At 43.0% G+C, this 21,657-nt stretch overlaps 1 protein-coding gene across 1 annotated transcript in view; it reads left to right on the top strand.

Annotated features, from left to right (window-relative positions):
* VOPP1 (vesicular, overexpressed in cancer, prosurvival protein 1) overlaps window positions 1-21,251 on the top strand; it is a 21,502-nt gene extending 251 nt beyond the window's left edge. The window contains exons 2-4 of the mRNA XM_009865408.1: window positions 14,616-14,693; window positions 16,900-17,036; window positions 20,792-21,251. Coding sequence (XP_009863710.1) covers window positions 16,910-17,036; window positions 20,792-20,973 — 309 coding nt within the window. The 5' untranslated portion in view covers window positions 14,616-14,693; window positions 16,900-16,909 and the 3' untranslated portion in view covers window positions 20,974-21,251. The remainder of the gene's footprint in view (window positions 1-14,615; window positions 14,694-16,899; window positions 17,037-20,791) is intronic.
* The last annotated feature ends 406 nt before the right edge of the window (window positions 21,252-21,657 follow it).

The following is a 21,657-nucleotide window of genomic DNA, read 5'->3' as shown; positions in this document are numbered from 1 at the left end:
TCGTTCCCTTTGTCCGTATTAGAAAAAGTGTACAGTTTCATTTCCCCATGTAATCCAGGCGACCTTTCCAATTGAAAACAAAATGCAAGATCTTATACAGCTCTTATTTCAGAACACTGAAAGGAAACATAAGTAGAGCCATGCGAGGACAGTTCTCCCTTTGTTTTGAACAAGGGCAGGTAATCAGGCAGAATACCAAGAGTGCTTTGAAAGTAAGTTTGTCCCTGTGCTAATGCTGCTTTTAATTTAGAGAGTTGAGATGATTTGTTATCCATGGCGTAACTGTCCTTCTGATGAGTGGCATCTACATTCACGTCGGGTTTGGGTGTGAGCAAAATGTCAGTGACCTGTAGGTCTGTGATTGAGGACTTCTCTGAATTGCAGTTTTCTGTTTTAAATTGCCCACGGTAACAATAAGAAGGTGGAGGAAATGTGTGGGTGGGATTTGGGGGCAGAAAGGAGATGGATGTACCTGGCTTGTGTAACTTAATAATTGCAAACAGCTGTAAACATAAGTTTAAAAACAAAACAAAAAATAATTAAGTGGGGTAGAGGAGTAGGTAGCAGCATTTGGTTATCTGTTCCCTGAACAAACTCCTCCTTGCTGAAGGATTGGAAATGACTGCAGTCCTTATGCTACCCAAGAACTTTCCTCCCTTTTCTTCTCCACCTCCACTTCATCTGCCAGAAACAGGAGAGAAATACTAGAGACAAAAAGCAGCCAGAATGCTAGGCGAGAAACAAAGCTTACTGAAAGAATGAAACACTGTATGGCTTAGTCATCTGTGATCCTGAATATTAACTGCTTAGGAAGTGTTTGTGTCTAGAACTTGCTATAGTTTTCAGGTGACTGAAATGTTGAGAATTACTCATAAATGGTTGGCCAGAACAGATGGGTGAATTTAAATAAGTTCATTTTCTTTGCATGCTAATAACAGCAGGACTCCAGTTCCACCTACATTTTTATTTTGTTTTGCTGCAATGTGAGAAAGAAGCCGGGATGTTGTGAGAATATGAAAATTCCACTGTACCTTGACATTCGGGAGCACATTATTCATCATCGCCTCAGTGTTCTGCTTACGTGTCTGCCCATATGCTTTCACAGCCAATGTTTGCCTCCCTTGATAATATGAAGGGGTAGCTATTCTGATACTGGGTGTTAGCTCAGGCTCTTCATGGCACAGGTAAATACGTACGGAGTTCTGCGAAACCAAGGGGTACAAAGGGGAGACTTGCTATCTGCAGTAGATCTGATGCACAGAAGGTTGCTTTCTAATTGGTTTCCTTTTGGTAACTAGTGTGCTGTTTTCTTTGCGTGCTGGAACGGACTGTCTTGAAAAGCAGCGTGTTTATTTTCCAGGCTGTCAAAGAGGTTAATTGGAATTGCATGCAGCTTTGAACATTGGAAGGGTGAAATCTGGAGGGTTGGGGGGTGGAACGACTGTGGTGTTGGTGGATTGTCAGGAGGTCTTTTGATGTGGAGGGAAACCTGTTGTATATTGACTGTGTCAGGTCAATCGGAAGACTGTTACTACTGTCTTTGTGTATTTGTGGTAGTTACTGCAGCACCTTGTTCTATGGGTCATTGCATAAACTTGTTGCATTTGAGCATCTCCTGGGCAGCGTACATAACTGGAAAAAGGAAGAAGAAAGGGGTTGGATGTGTGTGCTCAGTGATTGCTGCAATGGTGATGAGTGTAATGTTGATGCCGGTGTTGTTATTGCGATTACGAGTTTAAGTGGGGAAGAAGAAATACTAAGGAAAGACAATAAGGACTTGAGGATGGTAAAGCTCAGAGGACAGATGAGATGTGACAAAAAAATGTGAAAGGGAGAGGAGAAGAGGATATTTGCGTGCACAGGAGCCCACTGGGTTTAAAGGGGGCACGCAGCAAAATGAAAGGAAGGTCATCGGTATCTGCGGTGCCTTGGGTTTCCTACTTTACTTCTCCACTTTCAATTTCTGTTGACTAGGATCCTCAGCTGCACTGTCTATGCACACCTGTATGGCAGAGGAGAGGCATAACACCAGTATCAGTATCTTGGGGTGAAGTCCCATTGCTTTGGCATTTATTTGACCCTTCACTGAGTGAATTCAATGTACTAGTCTGACAGAAAGTTGATCATTTTAGCACGTTCGAGTTGCTGTTAAATCAGCTTGGTACAGTTTTTGGCAACCAGTGGTGAAATGGGAGGAAAGGAGTATTCTACATATTGTGGGGGTGGAAGAATGAATAGGATCTTCTCCATTAGCATATGGTTAGATATTAAATAGTCTAAAGGCATAATATGTAACTTTAGCCTGAGAGTGTCTCCTCTGCGCAAATCTAGATCTGGGATGTGCTGTAGTGAAACAGATTTTATTTTATCTTACAATTTATGGAGCAACAGTCCATAAGAAGCAGATATATTTAGACAAATGACTTTGCAATAGATTCCATTCCTTTCTGTCACTGGTTTACTGACAGAGTTTTTTTTCTACCCAATTAACTTATGTAGTCTGTCCTTTGGTCTCAAGACTATCTTGGGAGAATTATGAAACCCAACAATGCAATTCTTTTTAATTATTTCCTGGCAATTTCAGTCCTGTGTTGGCAGTATGTCACATCTCTTTTGGAGATGCTTTGTGGTATAATGAAAAGGTTGGCTTGTCAGCTCAGAAATACCAAGTCCTGTGTCTATTCATAGATCTAGTATGGCACACTCAGACCAGTACGTCCCAGGACTGGCATGTCCATACACTTTCTCTCTTCTGGGTAGGCATGTCCTCGTAGAAGTGCCTGCTTCTCTTTAAATTGCCTACAGTAATAGAAATCCAAGGTGAACTGTCACATAAAATGGTTGTTTGCTTTTTTTCAGAAGCTTAAAGACAAGATAGCTGAGTTAATCTTTCCTATAAAGGCTCTACTTCAGCTGTCCAAAGACAGAGATAAGACTGTGTCTGCTAAACAAGAGGAACATGGGATAAGAAATCAGTGTGCCAAAATAAGTGTACTGGAAATTCAGCTAGATTGGGGGGTAAAACTTGCAGTGATATGACTATTCTTCTTTGGGAGCTTAAGTGGGTTCTTCTAGTTTTTTATTCAATCTGTCTTCCAGAGTAATTATTTAAAAAAGCAAAAGCTTTCTTAAAACTTGTTGGTTATGCTTTCAGTATTAATAACTAGGGCAAAAGTTGGAGGTCTCTGTTACAGAACTAAAGATACATCTCTCTGACCAAATAGTTAATGGTATTAGTACCTTTTTATATATTTTTTTTCAAGCGGACATAGTTGTTCTAGCCTTCATAGATGAGCAGTAAGCTTTAGTTTAATTCAAGCATGTTTCTTCCAAATTTAATTCCATTTCTCAAGGCTAGACTGAGGCACTGATCATTTTCCAAACTTTTTTTACCTCTACTGTAAGAATAAGATATAGCTTATTTCAGACTAGATGTTATCATGGAAACCTTGCCAGGAAATTTAGAGACATATATTAATTTTCTACTGTGGATACAGAGAATATCCAAGACTGCATTTAACTTACTTCACTAACCAAACCAACCATCTCTCCGTGTCCTAGTTGCCTAAGTCATGGAATATTGTCAGTTAGATACTTTTCCCCTGGTTCAGCAAAACATTAGTTTATGTGGCCTGGAAAAACAAAGAAAAAATACGAAGCAGAGAAAGGAATTAGTCATTGGAGTCTAGTCCTTATTCTTGGGAAGAGCAGGGGGCCAAGTTATCCTTGACTTTGCTTAAAGAATTAAATCGTCTGTCTCCTTGTGTGGATGCAGAGAGAGTAACTCAGAATTCAAGCTGTCCTAACAGACTTGACTCTGATCCTCTAAAAGGATCCTCATCATACTCCCACTTCAATAAGCCAGCTCAGTCTTATTCTAGATGTACCTGAAATGCTGACGATTGGCAGAAGAGATGGTCAAGACACTTCTCTTACATGGCAATAATGTGAGAAATGGCCTAAGTGGATGCATTAGATTGTGAGACCACCTCCTCTGTATGCAGATGCCAGCAGGACTTCAGATACTCTGGTTGTTTTTTGCACTTCTGAATTGAGAATGAATAGTAGAGAGAAGCTGCCTTATACTTTGCTGATGAGGAGTAGTTTTATTAGAATGATTGTGAATGGTCCCTCTCATTGCAGGATGGAGTATGTTCCCTGGTATCACTGACCAACCCCATAGTCTTTTCCATTTATTTTTCCTCCTGTTGTTAGCTAAAATCACATCGAAGGTGATAAATTCCAGATGCTAGAACCTGCTTCTTTCTAATCCTCTCCTTTCCAGGCTCCATGGCGTGTTTATAAAGCAGCACAAATGTTTTTTAGCATGAGTGGTAAGCATGTGTCCACAGCAATAGAAATACTGTGGCTGATGTCACAGTGTCAGTGAATCAGTCACCCACAGGGAGGGGGTTGGCTGACCTAGAGGGAGAAAAGAGTTTTGATGCTGCCCTGTTAACATTATTTCAGCTCATCCTATTGGATTATTGTGTCTTGAATTTTTTAATAATGTGATATTCTTTGAGAAGTAGTGAGGAAAAGAGAGTAACTTGGCTTAGAGAATTAGAGAATAACTCGGGTGGGAAGGGTTATCAAGAGCCCTCCCAGTCTAACATCCGCCTTAGAGCAGGGTCAGTCATGAGGTCAGACCAGGTTGCTCAGGGCTTTAACCAATTGGGTCTTGGGAAGACTCCAAGGAAGATGATGACATAACCTTTCCAGGGAACATGTTCTGCTGCCTCACTGTCTTCATGGCAGTTAAGTTTTTCCATGTGCTAAGTCAGAACCTCTTTTTTTTCCAGGTTGTAGCTATGGTCTGTGGTCTTCTCACCCTGCACCACTGGGAAGATCCTGACTCCTTCTTCTTAGTAACCTCCTCCGGGGTACAGGCAGGCTGCTCCTGGGTTTCCCTGAAACCATTTCTTTCCTAGGCTGAACCAGCCCAAGTCCTTCAACTTCTCCTCACAGGGCAAGTTCCTCAGCCCCTGACTATCTTGGTAGCCCTTTGCTGAGCTCACTCAAGTTCATCGATTTTATTCTTTTTGCTGGGGATGCCAAAACCAAATGTGGTATTTTAGATGTGATCTGACAAGTGCTCAACAAAAGGTGATAATTACTTCCCTTGATCCACTGGCTAAGCTTCTCTTGACAGAGTCCAGGATGCTGTTGGTCTTTATAGCTGTCATGGCACACTACTGGCTCATGTTCAGCCATGACCTCTAGGGCCTTTTTAGCATTGCTGCTCCACAGCAAGCAAAACATTCATGCTTCTGACAGGCAAGACTTCGCATTTGCTTTTATTCAATGTCATGAGTTTCCTGTCAGGCCATCCTTCCAGCTAGTCTATATCTTGGACTGGCAGCCCTGCCCTTGAGCTCATTGACTGGTCTCCCAGTTTGGGGCCATCTCCAAACCTGGTGAGAGTACTCTATCACCAGATCCAGCACCACCCTTTTCAACAGGACAGGTCCAGACCTCTGGGGTACCTGTGATTGCTTCATACTCTCTAGGGAGAGTGTGACCTATTGATCCCTACCCTTTGAGTCCCACCATCCAACTATTTTTTTTGCCCATCTTGCTGTCCACCTGTCCAGACTGCAATGTTTGAACTTGGGTACAAGAACGTTGTGGGAGGAATGTGGAAAGCCTTCCTGGAGTTGAGGTAAATGACACCTGCTGCTCTCCAGCTTGTCTACAGATACCATCCACTACCAGTGTAGTGGCAGAAGTTCTTCTTGCTCTATGTGGCATCCCTTGCAACTATCAGTTGTAGGTGTGGTTTGACTTTCCTAACATCACACCTACTTGTGTATGTGTTGATTTCTAAAGTCCTCCCTGGTAGGCCTGTACCTGCTTCCACCTCCTGAACACTGACTTTTTTCATTGGAGCTCAGCTATGGGTTCCTTGTCTAAGTATGTTTTGACTGTGCACTGGTGTGCTGCTAGGTAAAAGACCTCCAGAAAGAAAATGTTCTCCATTGCTGCTGGAAAATATATGAAGATATGAAGAACAAAATAAACATGGGGGAATGTCATCTTGTAACTTCTTCTAATTCTTATCTGAAGCAGGACCTGAATTAATGTTAAAAGCATGTGCAAAGGGAAATACTGATTTTTGGACTAATGTGTCTCTACCATAGAGAGTAGTTTACTGCATACAGCAGACATCTGCATGTGTACACATTTATGTTGATTAAATCTGTTTAATTTTTAATTTGGAATTAGCATAAGAACTTGAATGTAAACATAAAAAAGGAATGTTTGTTAATGTTCTTCATGTTTAAAACATGTCCCTGCCCTACATGGGAACAGTCAATTATTTTTCTAATTGTGGAGAAGAATGCCAATTGTAGTCTATTTGTAGTGTTTCATGGTTTTTGAAATAAATTTCTTGTGCACTTCCACATGCTTCTCTTCCTTTGGAGATTAAATTTCATTGTATTTAACATGCAGTCATATTCATCTGCGTTCTGAGTGCAAGCCCTTATGTGCTTGGTGGTCAGTCTGTAATACTGACTTTGTGCATTATCAAGACCCTGCAAAATGTTCCGGATGCAAAAAATAAAAAAAACCTATTTTCTCTCACTGTTATTCAGATAGCTTAGAGAGCACCTCTTCCAGCAACATGTGTACAAGAGGTTTGGAAGAAAAAACCCAATCCAGAAACAGGACATGTTGCATGATGGGAGATACTTTCTGTACTCCACATCCTGTTATGTTTACTACTGTTAATTAAGTTTACTTTCCTGATGATACACTTAGCTTTCCCATTGCAATTACAGCTGCATGAAGTGTCAGCAGGTGTGCTCAGCGCAGTAATCTAAGTTGATTTATTTTTCCGTGTGATTTGAAGCCAGCATGGAGGAGGGAGGCAGCTTGATCGTTTTGCATGCTTCCAGGTGCCTTGAAAGGCTGTCACTGTACAGAGATGGGCAACCTGGATTTGGTCCAGAGCCACCAATTTAGCAGCAAGAAGCTACAGAGAGGGCACGTTTGCATACGTAGTTTGACACAGAAGTCTAAGTGCACAGTTTGTATTGTGAAGGAAGACAGCGGTAATTATTAGACCAGCTATATATAAAAGCAACAAACCCCCACCACCATTGCTCAGTGCTATGTAACCTTAAACAATAAGGGTACAAAACATCATAATTAGCTTTGGTGGTCTGTGCCCTTCCCCTTGCTTCAAATAAAGGACTAGATTCCCTTGATGGTGATGGATCTGGTGAGGCTGTAATCCTGACTGCAGCTAGATGCCCTGCCACGCGCTTGAATTTGCTTCGATGGATCCATTGTCTGATGCACGACCTGGGGAGAACTAGGCTACCAAATTAGCAACTCACTCAACTTGCTAGGAGTGAGTCATGGGGAAGGGGAGAAGGATTTAATATCTCAGCCTTCACAGACAATCTAGTAGGTGACTGACCTAATTTGAGATTTGAAGCTCTGAACGATTTAGAAGTTGGAGGCCAGCCAGGTGTAGGCAGCTTATTCTGAGAAAAGTGAGGAAGGAGGAAAAGAGGGCAGTCTCTGCCTTTTAGTGGAGTAGTCCTCTGAAACCAGCCTCTCCTCTGGCTGAGGCGTCCCACCCAATCCCACCCCTCTCTCATTTCCAGAGGATGCAATAATCGCGGTTGTGGCGTATCATGAGTGAGCGTCAGTTTTTCGTCTTGAGGCTGTTGGACTTGAAATACTTATCAGAGCATTAACTCCTCCATGTCCCAGGTGAAAACCCTAACATGAAGCTGGAAATACATTTCTTCTGGCTTCCTGTCAGAGGGACAGGAAGGCTTGTTCCTGGTTTCAGCTGCAGGAGACAGCATTAAGGAGCGTTTGACCTGAAAGCCACATTGAAGCTTCTAACCCTTTCTGGATAGGGAGACCCTGAATAAAAATTTTGAAAGACTTGGTGGCATCTAACTGTTTGCCATTAGTTCCTTCCTCCTTCACAGAATCACTGAATGTCAGGGGTTGGAAGGGACCTCCAAAGATCATCTAGTCCAACCCCCCCCACCAGGATCTCACAGGAATGTGTCCAGGTGGGTTTTGAATGTCTTCGAAGAAGGAGACTCCACAACCTCCCCGTTCCAGTGCTCTGTCACCCTCACAGTGAAAAAGTTTTTTCTAATGTTTTTGTGGAACCTCCTATGTTCCAGCTTGAACCCATTGCCCCTCGTCCTGTCATTGGACGTCGTTGAAAAGAGCCTGGCTCCATCCTCCTAACACACCCCCTTGACATATTTATAAACATTTATAAGGTCACCCCTCAGCCTCCTCTTCTCCAAGCTGAAGAGCCCCAGCTCCTTCAGCCTTTCCTCATAAGGGAGATGCTCCACTCCCTTCATCATCTTTGTGGCTCTGCGCTGGACTCTCTCAAGCAGTTCCCTGTCTCTCTTGAGCTGAGGGGCCCAGAACTGGACTCAATATTCCAGATGTGGCCTCACCAGGGCAGAGTAGAGGGGCCGGAGGACCTCTCTCGACCTACTAGCTACTCCTCTTCTAATATACCCCAGGATGCCATTGGCCTTCTTGGCCATGGGGGCACTTCTCTGCATTTGATCATGCGGTGGCTTGGTGAAGGAAAAAAAAAAAAAAAAGATTTACTATGCAGTAGTATTTTAAATTCGGGCAGATGGGAAATTCCTGGACACCCATCGCCCCCTGCCAGCAGACTGCTTATCGTCTCCCAAAGCAGCGATTAGATGCAGTAGGACTGCTCACCCACTGGGAGCAGCTTGAAATATGAAGAACTAATTGTGTGTTTAATAAGGAGCCCAATGAATAACAAGAAGTCTTCATTGCTGTTGGGCTGAGAGATTTACAGTTCCACCCTCAGAAAATTAAAACTTTTCATACAGAACAATCTGTGGCTTGCTTTTGCCAGAGCCTTAAGCTATGCTGTTTCTCTGCTTTGTTCTCTAAAAGAAAGGCCTGCAGCCTACGTTGAAAAAGAGCTATTTAGGATACTATATACTGCCACGGGACAAAGACCAAAATTGCAGCAATTCTTGCTAGGTTCTGCTGCAGGAGGAGCAGAGAAAATTTCTAGATGGATGTGTACTGGCCAGAAATCCATGGGGTGAGACTCACTGCCTTTATAGACAACAAGGAGAGTCCCTCTGTAGAGTGGCTTTCCTCTTGGGGGCTGAGAAGAGAGGGTTGGGGTTACGGCAACCTGCTGGGTAGCAGAAGGCTCTTAGAAGGATCAGTTTGAAAGGAACAGCTGAACAAATACTTCTCATCCCATCAGAAGTGAGGGAGGATTCTGCTGAGTTCTTGCATGGAGATGGTGTTTATAAGCTCTTCACCTAAAGAATAATTGAGAAATAATCCCGTTTTCAGCTGATGCCTGCTTTTGCTTTTCATGGCTGTGTTAAGGACAGGAGCTAAGTGTTGTAGGAGATTTTAGTTGTGTCAGAGCAGACAGAAATCTACCTGAATGAGTATTGTTTCTGTCTCTGTTATTCCTACTCTACACAAAAAAAATGACCTGACAGCCCCTTTCCTCATTTTTGCCTTACGTTTTCTTAGGTATTTAAGGGCTGGGTGATTTGTCAAGTACCTGGCTAACTATAGCTCTAGTGTTCTCCTGGGTACCAGTGGCAGTGTTTTACTCTCAAGTACAGATGTTCCACTGAGGTCACCGCTGTGTCCATCTATGAAGCAGTCACATTTGTTATATATGTAGTTATATATTCACCAAAATGAAACCTATATTTAACAAGGCATTGTTCTTGCATGTGCTGAGAGATCAGATCACTTCTGTTATGTACGAGGAGAGAAAAAGAGAGAAGAAGAGCACTTTTGGGTGCTGAGAACCTGTGACTGCAGGTAACTGTTGTGGAGTTGTCCCTGCTGAAAATTACCCTATGTATGCAAACATGCCCAGGAGACACAATGAGCTTTAAAGGCCAAGGCTGGAAAGCTGATGTTGCCTATCAGGCTGCTCCACCAGCCAAAGACCTTGCCTGGGTTACTGCTCCTCAAGCGGTTAAGTGAATGCTGATGGAGGGATGTGACTTTTGTGCCGCAGCATCTTTCTGGAGAGAGATTAAACTGCTTTGGGACTGTGGTTGGACTCCTGAGTACAGAAGTGGACTCTGTGTTTCCCTTTCTGTGTTCAGTGGGTGGCTGTAGCAAAATGGATTCCTTGGGATAACCTCTCCACCGTGCTTGTAGCATTGCGCTCCTACTTATGTCCCGTGGTCTTCCCTGTGTATGCAGTCAATAACTTGGATCTTTTCTTAACATAGCTGTACAGGCAATGACTTTGCTTTGAAAACTGCTTTTTACTGAAAGATGGAAATGCATGTACGGAATGGTCTGAAATTAATTAATCAATCGTGAAGTAAATTTGGTAGAAAAATAGTTTCCCCTCTTTCAATTATGTGGTACATCTTCTGTTGATCCCCTTCCTCATTCCTTGTCCTTTGGCAGGGTAGTCCTGTTGGGCTCAGTGGCATTTCTTCTTATTGATAGCACAGCCAAGACCCTGAGCTTTATCAGAACTGGTTCTGCTAGTCATTTTGTGGTGGTTGCCTGCTTTGTTTTTCTTTTTGTTTCATGGCTGATTTGATTGTTCTCTGTTTAGCATTGCTTTATCCTGGCAGCTGAATTCCAAGATCAAATCTTTTCTTCTTTCAATTATTTTTTTTTGTCCTAGAACAAGTAGATACATATGCATGCTTCAGCTGTCTGCCTTAAGCTGCTCAGTGGTAGCAGACCCGAGCCTTCTGATTTTGAGGGCTCGGCGCTAAGTCTGCCTGGAGGGGTCACTGCTCAGCACCCCATCCCTTCCACTTCTTGTGAGCACTTGTGGTCCTCCTTCTGGTCTTTTGCCCATGCTGGTATTAGGACCACAGATGGGACTTCCTTCGCTTCCTCTGGCTTATTTGTGGGGTTTGGCTCATGCCGTATACCCTTACATGAAACTTTGTGCTTTGTTTGTCCGTTAAGGAAGGTAATTCAGCATCATGATTTAAGTGCGAACCCACATAAAAAGCTTGTCGCTGTGATCAGATGTGCAGTGTAACTTGGGTCTCTGACGCAGCAGTTCCTTGGTGTGCCAGCAGTACAAGTCGTTGGACATACAGATGCATTCGTTTTATTCTACTGAATTATGAATGGAAAGAGGTACCTTCTAAATCATACATTGCATTGCACACAGTTTTCAAAAGAGAGACCGTATGCTTGATGAAGTTGCAGATTGGCAAAGCAACTAATGGATCATACTTTATCCTATCTAATGGGATAAATTTTGATCACTGAAACAGGCATTGCCCTGGGGGAATGCAGTTCTCAGGCTCATCGTGAATATGTCAAGGAGAAATTGAATTTAGAAAAGTCTTCTCTAGGAGATGGGCTGGATCCAGTTCAACTCTGTAGTAAGGCTCATTCTTCTTCAACTGCCATTGGGCACAACTAGTCCTTCTCTGTAAAACAGAGCCAAAGCATGAGTGTAATTTAAAGAATATCCATACCAATTCAAGAAATAAATGCATGTGTGCTTAATTGTATTTTTATGAACCCGGTTCTTAATTCTCCTGGGATTTGCTGCCAGGCAGTAAGAGAGAATACATCAAAGACTGATTATACTTAAGCTTGTATGTTACTTCCTTAATAAGCTGATTTTATTGTTGTCTTTTGCCTGTTAATAAATTTGACTTTTGTAAGTTAATTTTCTTGTAATTAGGATAAATGCTATCAGAAGTCGTGTTGTTTTTCCATAGCACATTGAATCAAGAAGAAGAGATCAGCAGAGCTGCTGTGGTACCCTGATGGCAGTATCAGCAAAGGGGCAAATTGTTTTTCCAGTCATTTTGGCACTGCTATCAAATGGTGGGCAATACAAAGAGCAAGTTGTTATCACACCATCATACATGATTCCAGGGTCCTACATATGGGTACATGTGTCCATACTCGCAGACATGCAAAATAAAGTGCCCATTTGGTTTTATGAGTAAGAAGGGAAAGGCTTACTCTGTCAGATCTCAAAGGGATTTCCCCATGATACTGGTTTATCTTCACAGATCCACCTGGCAAGTGCCGTGCTTAGCCTTGGATGCATTGCCTCCGAAAGTTTACTGGCCATTAGCAAATGGACCTTCTCTAAACACAGCAATCATGAGAGGCCCCTCCATTCTCTGCATCATCGTTTTCAGCCATTTGAAAATGCAGTCATCTGTGTAGGAGACAACTTCTCTTTGTTGGTCTGTTTGCCATCCCGTGGTCTCAGGAGCTTCATAAACATCCAGCAGTTGAGCCTTTCTGCTGGTACAGTAGCCCTCCTTTGCAGAAAGAAAAGCTAAGCCACCGAGACTTTAAAAATGATGCTTACTTGCAGCCTAGACAATTTAAAGATTAAAAATAAAAAGTAAATTCAGGTAGTGTACTCCTCATACAGATGCTCTTTTAATTTTAGTGGTTTGAATGACCATAGTTACATATTTTAAAATATCCTTATTTCCATCTCTTTGGCTCTGTAGAAAACAGGTGTAAAATAAGCAAGGCAAGAGCGGGCACAGGGGAGGTGTACGTGCAGCCTCCCTGGGCTCTCAATTTTACTTTAGCTTTTAATAGAAGTTTAGGTCTTGGGTCTTGATCTGGGAAATTATTTTGGGGCCAGAGGGCCTGTGTGGCCTGTGGTCAGGTGTAGGTGACTGGGCTGACAGAGCCAGCCTGTGGGGACAGACATAAAGACTGCTCACATCGCTAAAATCCTTCTTTTTTTTTTAGCCTTGTCTCAAGAAGGGCTTCTTGATTTTCTGTTTCCTCTTTGTTCTTCTGGCCCAACAAAGTCCTTGCTGTGCAGCATCAGCAAAAGGGGCAAGTGCCCATCAACATGAATGAGGTGCCTCAACCAAAAACGTGTTGCAGAGCGAAAGGGATACCATGACCACTGGTTTAATAGAAGGCCCATTTCATAAGGGGCCTGATCCTGTCCATGCATTTAACATGTATCTTGAAAGCTCCTGTTGGGTTGATCCTCTTGGGGAGCATGGAGGAGTGCTTAAGTTCTTGGTCCTGATGGGAATGAAGTTAATGCTGGCTTGCTAAGTCATGTTAGTAGTTTTGTGAGCTCTGGTAGCTCTGAGTATGAGCAGTTGTTTGGGTCCTGGCAAGCTTTGAAGAAGAAGGGTTGGAGAGGGGTTGCTTTCAGGTTCAGGGACGACAAAGTGTGTCTTCTGGAATGAGCAACTTAATCTGATTGAATCTCTGGGTGCCCAAGTGTGGACCTTGCAGTGCTGACGATGTCAGATCCTCTGGCTTGCTCAAATAAATGCTGCCTACTTGTCATCGGAAGAACATGTAACTGTTTTCACTTGCAAAGCAACTGCACGTCCACAGAGCATCCTCCTCTGGCCCCAATTAGAAGCTGAAGCCGATGTGACTTCATGTATTTTGTGAGCGAAGGCTTGTTAATTGAGCATCTAAATGTGTAATCGTCTGTTCAGTTTTTAGCTTTACATACAAATATGGGAGCACAGTGCTGCGGTTGGGCAAATTTCCCCCAACCAGATGCTTAATTAAATATGTTCATTGAGCATACAAATGTGAACACCGTTAAAAAAGATTGTTGAAAGACTGTTGTGGTAACCTCCTCATTTCTTTAGGTATATGCATATGATAATCTGAATGTTTTCATCCAAGTCTGTCACATACCATAGTTTCTGTGTTAGCTCTGTTCTTTTTCCCATTAAATATGTCTCGTTGATATGGGGATACTACAGAAATTGTTCAGAGGTTGCTGTTAATGTGTGCGATGGCTTTTAGTGAAGTGGTGCCTTCTGCTTACAGTGGTTGGTGCTACGATGCCTTTAAAATAGTTCTATTCCGCATGAAATGTTACTCTGAAATGTGGGGTTTTTTTAGAGGGAAGCCTAATTAAATAATGGGGTGGTTGGCAGTAGCAGTCCTGTGTGACTTCTGAAAAGGAAGAAACACCATTAAATTTGCAAATAACGGTACACAAGAAGTTTTCTCTGCACTTGATGATTTCTGTTTGGAAGCTGCTGATATGCAAAGAAGGGGCAATTTGGCAGTTTTGACCTTGCAATTCTTCTCTGTTACAGTGAGTAAAACCCCAAATGGCTCATGTTTGAGGTCTGCAGTGTTCATTTACTGTGAAAGAAAGTGCAGTAATATTAATTTTCTTTATAATTTGTCCTTTTATATAGAATTAAACACTATATTCAGTCTTTTTGAGGTGGCTGTAAAAGAAGCCTGTAGGAAGGTACTTTCAGTAACGTACAAAAAGATTCTCAGTAGTGATAGGGCTGAGCCGTGGATGTGTGCATGTGGTTGAAAACCTTATCTGCCCAAGGGTAGCCCGTTGTTATGCATAGACCCACAGACTGGTTTGGATTGGAAAGGTCCTTCAGCAATTATCTAGTTCCAACCCTCCTGCCATGGGCAGGCACATCTTTCTGTGGATCAGGTTGCTCAGAGCCCCACCCAGCCTGACCTTGAACAATTCCCGGAGGCTTTGCCATCTCGTGGCGATGTCGTAAGTACCGCCTTGGGCAGGGGCGCGAATGGCGTCAGAGTTGGGAATGCCATTTTAATCTGAGTGACAACTACTCCCGTAACACCCTTTTCTCTCTATTTCTCTGCAGATGTCGCTCCTATGAGGACTGCTGTGGTTCAAGATGCTGTGTAAGAGCTCTTTCTATCCAACGACTATGGTATTTTTGGTAGGTCAAGGGCATTTGGGAATTTTGTATTTGTCCTGTTCTTCTCTTGTTTGTAAGACTTAAATCAGGATATTGCTGGCCCTAATATTTTAAAGTAAAGTGGGTACAAGTATACAGTAATGTATATGTGTACAAATAAATGCAAGGACTTTCGGTTTTTTGCCTATGAAATTCTCCCAATGTAGTGAGAAAACACTGAAAAAAGAGGTTACTCATGCATGCCAGGTTGACCTTTCCTGTTTCTGTGACCTGCTACTCTGTACAGACAATGGTCCCACTTTTATGCAAAATTACTGAATTCCTTCCACCTGTCCCACCTACTACCAAGCAGCAGAGTTTGTGCATTTTTGTTGGGCACTCAGTTTTAAAAGAGGATTGTATAAGGAGGATTGTACATTTAGGCAAGGTTCAAGATATTCTTGCCAGCTGAATTCAGACTTCAATTAAAAAGGAAGACAAATACATTTATGACTATGAGGATTTTGCTGGAGATGACAGCAAGGGAAAAGAAGGCAGAAAGATTTGAGCTTGTGAAACCAGCAGCTCAGTAATCTGGATAAAGCTTAAACTAATCACTGTTATATGCATAATGCAAAAATAAGGTAAATTCATTTTGGAGAGGAATTTAAGAAAGCACCTGAACAAAACCTTCTCGTTAAGTAGAGAAAGCAAAAGCTCTTCTAGAAAACCTGATTTCAGGCATTTTTGTGTAGAATTTGAAGACTGCTTAATAAAAAATCCTTCAAAATTGAAACAAATAAACAATAGAAAACAGAAGCCTTATAAATCTGTTATAATGCAGAGATTTCCCAAAGCTGACTGTGGGATTTCTGTGTACAATCCTTACTGATACAACTGAAGAACTCTGCATCTCAATCCCTGGGGTGACGTCGTAAATCTCTGTTTTTCTGTTCGGAACAAATCCTTTGCAGGAACCCTGCCAAAATGGAATGTATTAATATTGGCTCAGGGAAACAGGACTTCCTTTTGCTCTCATTTCCACCATAGAAACAAGAACAGAATTTGACCCTTTGCATGAAATGCCTCTGGCTGCCATGCATTGTCACAGCCTTCCTTTCAAACACTTGGGAATGCTCCAGAGGAGATAAGCACGGTGTGTAGGCTTGCCTCTGGCCAGCTTTGGTGGCCTCTCACGGTTGTTATTGTCTTCCAGTAAAGTGAAATGAGGTGGCAATTACAGGCAGAAGAACCATTTGGATTTACGGGAGCTTGCATCCCTCACTGGCATGCTTGGTAACTAATCAAGGAAACAAAATCTTCTGAGATGCCCTTGATGCGTGTGCCTGTTTCTACAGCACCGGGACAAGGGAATGATGAGGAGAGTTTAGGTCGGAAAAGGAGGTGAGGGGAGAACTGAAGCGAAATTATGTCCTTTTCCTTGAGAAAGTATATCCCATCCAGGAAGCATAAAGCAAAGATTGTCAGCTTCAGTGTGGAATGCTTCAGCCTTCTGGCTTGAATGTAAATGCCAGCCACCATATTTCCCATGGGAGACAAAATCACAGTGTTGAGTAATTTAAGAACATCTAGGAATCTTCTTTTAAGGGCAACCACAGAACAATATTCCTCTTTGTCCCTCACAAACCTCCTGGCCAGCCTCGATGCTGTAAGCACAAGGCTTGTGTCCAACATACGCAGTTTGAAACTGTACCGACCTGAAATTGCAGTCCAGCATCCCAGTGGCAAAGGTCAGGTATGAACCTGAACTTTCCAAAAGTTCAAAGGCATTTTAGTTTCAGGCTTGTATTTTACGTGCTAGAAAACACTGGACAATAGCAGAAATTGCTAAAGATGTCCATAATATATCCATGAGTGTCCCATGAGTGCTGTCTCAAATGACATGGACCTGCACTCAGGTGACACCCTAATCATCACAGAATCATAGAATGGCATGGGCTGGAAGGGACCTTAGAGATCATCTAGTCCAACCTCCCTGTCATGGGCAGGGACACCACCCCTCAACTAGACAGGCAACACATGGGGACTGAGTAGGAATCGAACCTGCGACCTCAGTGTTGTCATTGTTGTCAGCACCACGCTCAAACCACTGAGCTAACCGGCCCCCTAGTAGAAGTTGTAGGCTGATGATTGCTGGATGATAGTCTTGTTTCTCTCAACAAATAGTCTGGGTTTATGAGCTGCAAGGATGGGAGTACGTTTTGACTCGCCCTTTCTCTTTGCTTAGGTTCCTTCTGATGATGGGAGTTTTGTTCTGTTGCGGAGCTGGTTTCTTTATCCGAAGACGGATGTACCCACCTCCACTAGTAGAAGAACCTACTTTTAACGTGTCTTACACCAGACAACCAGTCAACACTTCATCAGGTCAGAGACGACTCATTAAACAAGTTTCACTAATTTCTTAACATTCACCAAGACAATTAAAAAAGAGTGGGTTTGGGGATTTTGTTTGTATGCTTGTTTTTTTGAAACTGCGGGATTTGGTCAAGGGATTGCACCGGACTAAACCATGCAGCCACCTCCCGGCATGAGTGAAGTCTTCTGCCTTTCAAACAGCATAATCCAGCTGCAATGTACAGAAATGTTTTTGAAACCCAGGAAGGCAGGACTTTATTCCCCTTCTGTTGTGATTCCTAATACCCTTACAACTGTGTGTCCATGTGTGGAAGGAGGCCAGCAAGCTCTCCCTTTGCAGTGTAGACAAAATGATGGGTATCCAAAATGAAAAGTGACATGAAGAAGGAGTTTTAAATACAGTTAACATCTGGCAGAGGTGAAGAATAGCCTGATATTTTTCTCCCACAATCTGGCTATCTGGCAAGTCTTTTTGATTTGCCTTCCATGCTCTGTGCTGTGTTTTTTTCTGCGCCAAAGTGGCCCTTCTGCCCTTGTTAGTCTGATCACCGTCTCTCTGGTCAGCATTGGCTGTTGGCATCAGGAGGATCTACTTTGTGTTAGCTCCTCTGGCAATGCTACTCTCAAGTTTGTTATTTCTTCCCCTCTGGCTGTTAGGTAGTCCGAGCTGGGAGAATCCTGCAGAATAAGACTCACCTGTAAACAGAATTTGTTTGGGCCTTAGGGGAGCATTTTGAACCCAGCTATCTCTAGTTGGAAGACTTATTTGAGTGCACACTGCAGTGCTTGCTTTCCCCCTGCCCCAGCAAGGCCAAACTGAGACATTTTTAATCGCTCTCCAGATTGCGTAAGCCAGTGGTAATTTGTGCCAGCCAAAGTACGTGAACACACACACTTGGTACACTGACACTTTTCCTCCTGGGTTGTCATTTTCATTGAATGTTGTATTAGAGAGAGCTGAGGGCAGAAGATAATTATCTTTTCTGACAACTTTGTTTTTCCGAATTGTCAGTGTGTTTTTGTTTTGCACTGGCTCCGAGGTGGAAATACAACTGAATATTTTGTAGCGAGAAGGACGATCTCTCTGAAAGTGTGGTGTCTCAACTTTATGAAAAATCATCTTCTGAGCCATTACATCTCCATGCAATACTGTGGCTGCATCAAGACAACCTCCTTAGAAAAGAGTCCTAAATCCCTTCTAGCTCGCCGTGACTGTGAGCGTTGTGTTGAGCTGCAGCATTTAGGCTCTCCCCGCTGTCGTGCCGGCTATGGCACACCCGTGAGCCTCGTGCAGGCTTGGGAAATGCTCTTTCTTGCATCCTTAAGCACATACTCATGGACATGCATTTCCACCCCCACAAGTTTAAATGGTCTAAAAGATGTTGCAGACATAAACCGACACTTTATTCACCGTCTTTGTGTTTAAATACTAAGAGTTTCTTTATGGCTTCTGTTCTGTATCTGTTTTTCTGCTTGGCTGAACAAGCATTTCCACAGAGTATTTTTTTTTTCAGCAGTGGACGGTTGGGGTGGAGCCAAACTAACTAAACTGGTATTCTTAAGCCTGAAAAATAACATTGAGATTGTTTAAACAGGGAGCTGGATTGGCAAGTACCAGATTTAATTTTAGAGCAGTTTTATTTTCTATGACACTTCATGGAACGCAAATTGTGGGTAAATATACAATAAGCACAAGCTCTTCAATGACCTGCTTATGCCACCTACTTCCAGACTGTTACTACTGTTACTTAAAAGCTGTGGGCTCTGAGCCACCTCTACCAAAATTTGATTTCTTTTTACTTTTTCTAGTTTTCTAAGAATATTCAACAGAATAAGCAATGGGAATTAGCAGTTGTTTTCCTCTAGCGCCTTTTCCAGATTTAGTAGCCAGTTCACTGTTGAGGTGGAGCCCTTGAAACGTGGCTGCTTGCCCATCTCCCTCCTTCTCTGCAGACAGAATGGCAGCATCTTCTGCTATCCCAGCAGCAGCCTGGAAGTGGGAGTGCTTTTTCTGTGGCCAGCATTACTGGCAAAATGCAGTTTCGCCTCACCTAGGAGCAGCTGTTTGCAGCCCTGACCTACATAGCCCCAAAATGGCAGTTCAGGGGCTAGAAAAGGTCATGTCCCTTTGCAGACACTTAAATACTTATTGAGCTGATGGCACAAGGAGGTTGAGACTCAAATGTTGTTTACGGTTGGGTTTAATGCACTGAAAAAATATCTCAGAAGTCTGGTGTCCACACTTGCCCCTCCCTCCTCACCAAAGTTGAATAATAATACAGGGAAGTATTAATGAAAACAGTAATTTTCCTAAAGAGCAAGCTGCAGTGAGCTGCACTAAAAAAAAAAAAAAAAGAAAAAAAAGACTACATTAAAGGGTATTAGCCCAACTTTTGGAGATGTAGGATTTGATTTCTGTTCGCAGCCTGGCTCTGCCACAGCCGCGTGCTGATGCTGTAGATGGAAGCAGAACAAGGGCTTCTCATCGCCACAGCAAAGGAGAGGCTGTGGAACACCTCTCTTCGTTCAGGCAGGCAAAAGGGAAAATTATCGTGGTGGTGTGTTAAAGATTATTATGTTAAAAAGGAAATAACTGTATTCCCAGTCTGCTTTCTGTCTTCTTTGCTCAGGAATCTCTGCAACATTTTTTATCCCTCTGCCTTACAACTGACCCTTCTGATTTAATAATGTAACAATGTGTTTTGGGGTTTGGTATGTAGCTTTTTCCTGAATGCCTGAAGTACTAAAGGATCCTTAAAGGTTCAGGAAGCCTTAATGTATTACTTTTGTGGCAATACTGTCACTAAGTCATGGAAAAGAATGATTGAGGGGAAAACCCCTTAGAGGCTGTGTCATTGTAGGAAAAACAGACTAGCACCAAAAGACAAAAACCTGTTGCTCAGCCATGATTTTTTCTTTTTCCCAGCCCAACTTTATTAAATAGACAGAGAGAAAGAAGAAAACTAATTTACATCTTGAGATAGAGGCAGTCTGTGACTTTAATTGCTGGAACTGCATTAAGTCATCTTCCACCACGCGCTGTGTTATCTGAGCAGGGTTTACAGGCCACCTTTGTTACTCCTTATGGCAGCAGTCTCTGTTACCCCTCACGTGTCACGGCTAAGGAACTTTGTGTTTGACCGTACATTTCCTTTCCTTGTCCCTGCAGGCTCCGACATCATTTCCTAAATTTCATCTGTGTAAAGCAATCTTGTCCTGTTGTGTTAGCTAGCCAGAACGGGCTTCAACTTGGGTTTTTGCTTCGTACACGGTTACTCTTAGCTGTATCGTGCCTAGAAGGGAAATTATCTATTTGAGCTGTTCTCTGACTTGCAGGCAGATCCCATATACCACAAAATAGTCTGTGAAGCCCTTTTGTAAAACTCAACACCTGAGTCACAGCTGCAGTGGAAACCTCTTTGTCCATCTGGGATCCCACATCTCTCTTCTCTGCAGGCACGGCAGCTCTTCTGCCCGGGGAACTGAGCAGGGAGCAGGGCTCGCAGTTTTCCCTTTCAAATGGTTGTCACTCGGGACAACGGTGCCCTTTGTTTCACTAAATGATTTCCATTGCATGCAAAATTGAAACGTTTTAGTGAAATCTCAAGAAGTGAATGTAATCCTGCAAGCCAAAGTTTTTTCTGGGATGGGAGAAAGGTGGCTTCTCTTCTTTGCTCTGATGAACACTTGAAGAAAACTTGTCAAGAGCACAACGTGATGCTGCTGCCATTGTTGATCCTTTTCTCTCCTTTCTTTTCTTTCAGGGTCACAACAACCTGGAGTGCCGTATTACACAGATCCAGGCGGACCTGTGATGAATCCCATGGCTATGGCTTTCCACGTCCAGCCCAATTCCCCGCAAGGAAACCCGGTTTACCCACCCCCACCTTCCTACTGCAACACGCCACCTCCCCCTTACGAGCAGGTGGTGAAATCCTCCACGTGAGGACTCTCTGGCTCTCTGACCTGACTGTGTGAGAAGAAGGTGCCATTGCAAAGTGACCAAGATGGAGGGGCATCCGTCCTTTTGAACACTTGCTAGTTCTCTGAGTCCTCTCTCCCTCCCTTCCCTGCACCTTTCCTCATTAAAGTTACTTGCAAAGGGGTAATTTTTTAATTTTTTGTTTTTTTTTTTTTAGTAGAAGTGGATTTTTTCTTTGTCTTCAAGATGAGAGACGTCGTCTTTGTAACGCTTTTAATGGAAACCTATATTTAAAACCTGTATGTCTTTCTCTTTATTCATTGTTCGTTTCAGTCGTGGGTTCAATTACACTGTGGCAGGCTAATAGGAGTTTTTATGTGACCGCACAGTGATGGCCAGTCTCCCAACACCTCGTGCCCTCATCTAAGGGAATTGACACAGAGAGAGGGTAGAAATGGCAGAGGCAGGGCAATACTTTTACCAGAAATGGTGACCGCAGTCTTTTGCTTTTATGATTTTCGTGTACGTTTTGAAGCACAACAGAAAGACTCCGTGACACAAACTGCTGTCACAGGAGCACCAGCATTGGTTGAGTCATGGCAAGGACTTTGCCAAATGCCCTAGAAAAGAGGGATCCGTTACTTGAAATGATGCATCGGAAAAGCAAAGGGCAGGGATTTCAGTGTTTCTTGGCCAGCACCTGGAGTC

The sequence above is a fragment of the Apaloderma vittatum genome, unplaced genomic scaffold (genome assembly GCF_000703405.1).
Source record: "Apaloderma vittatum isolate BGI_N311 unplaced genomic scaffold, ASM70340v1 scaffold15572, whole genome shotgun sequence".
NCBI classification, from domain to species: domain Eukaryota; kingdom Metazoa; phylum Chordata; class Aves; order Trogoniformes; family Trogonidae; genus Apaloderma; species Apaloderma vittatum.
Note: the sequence above shows the minus strand (reverse complement) of the source record. Positions and strands in the feature narration are given on the sequence as shown.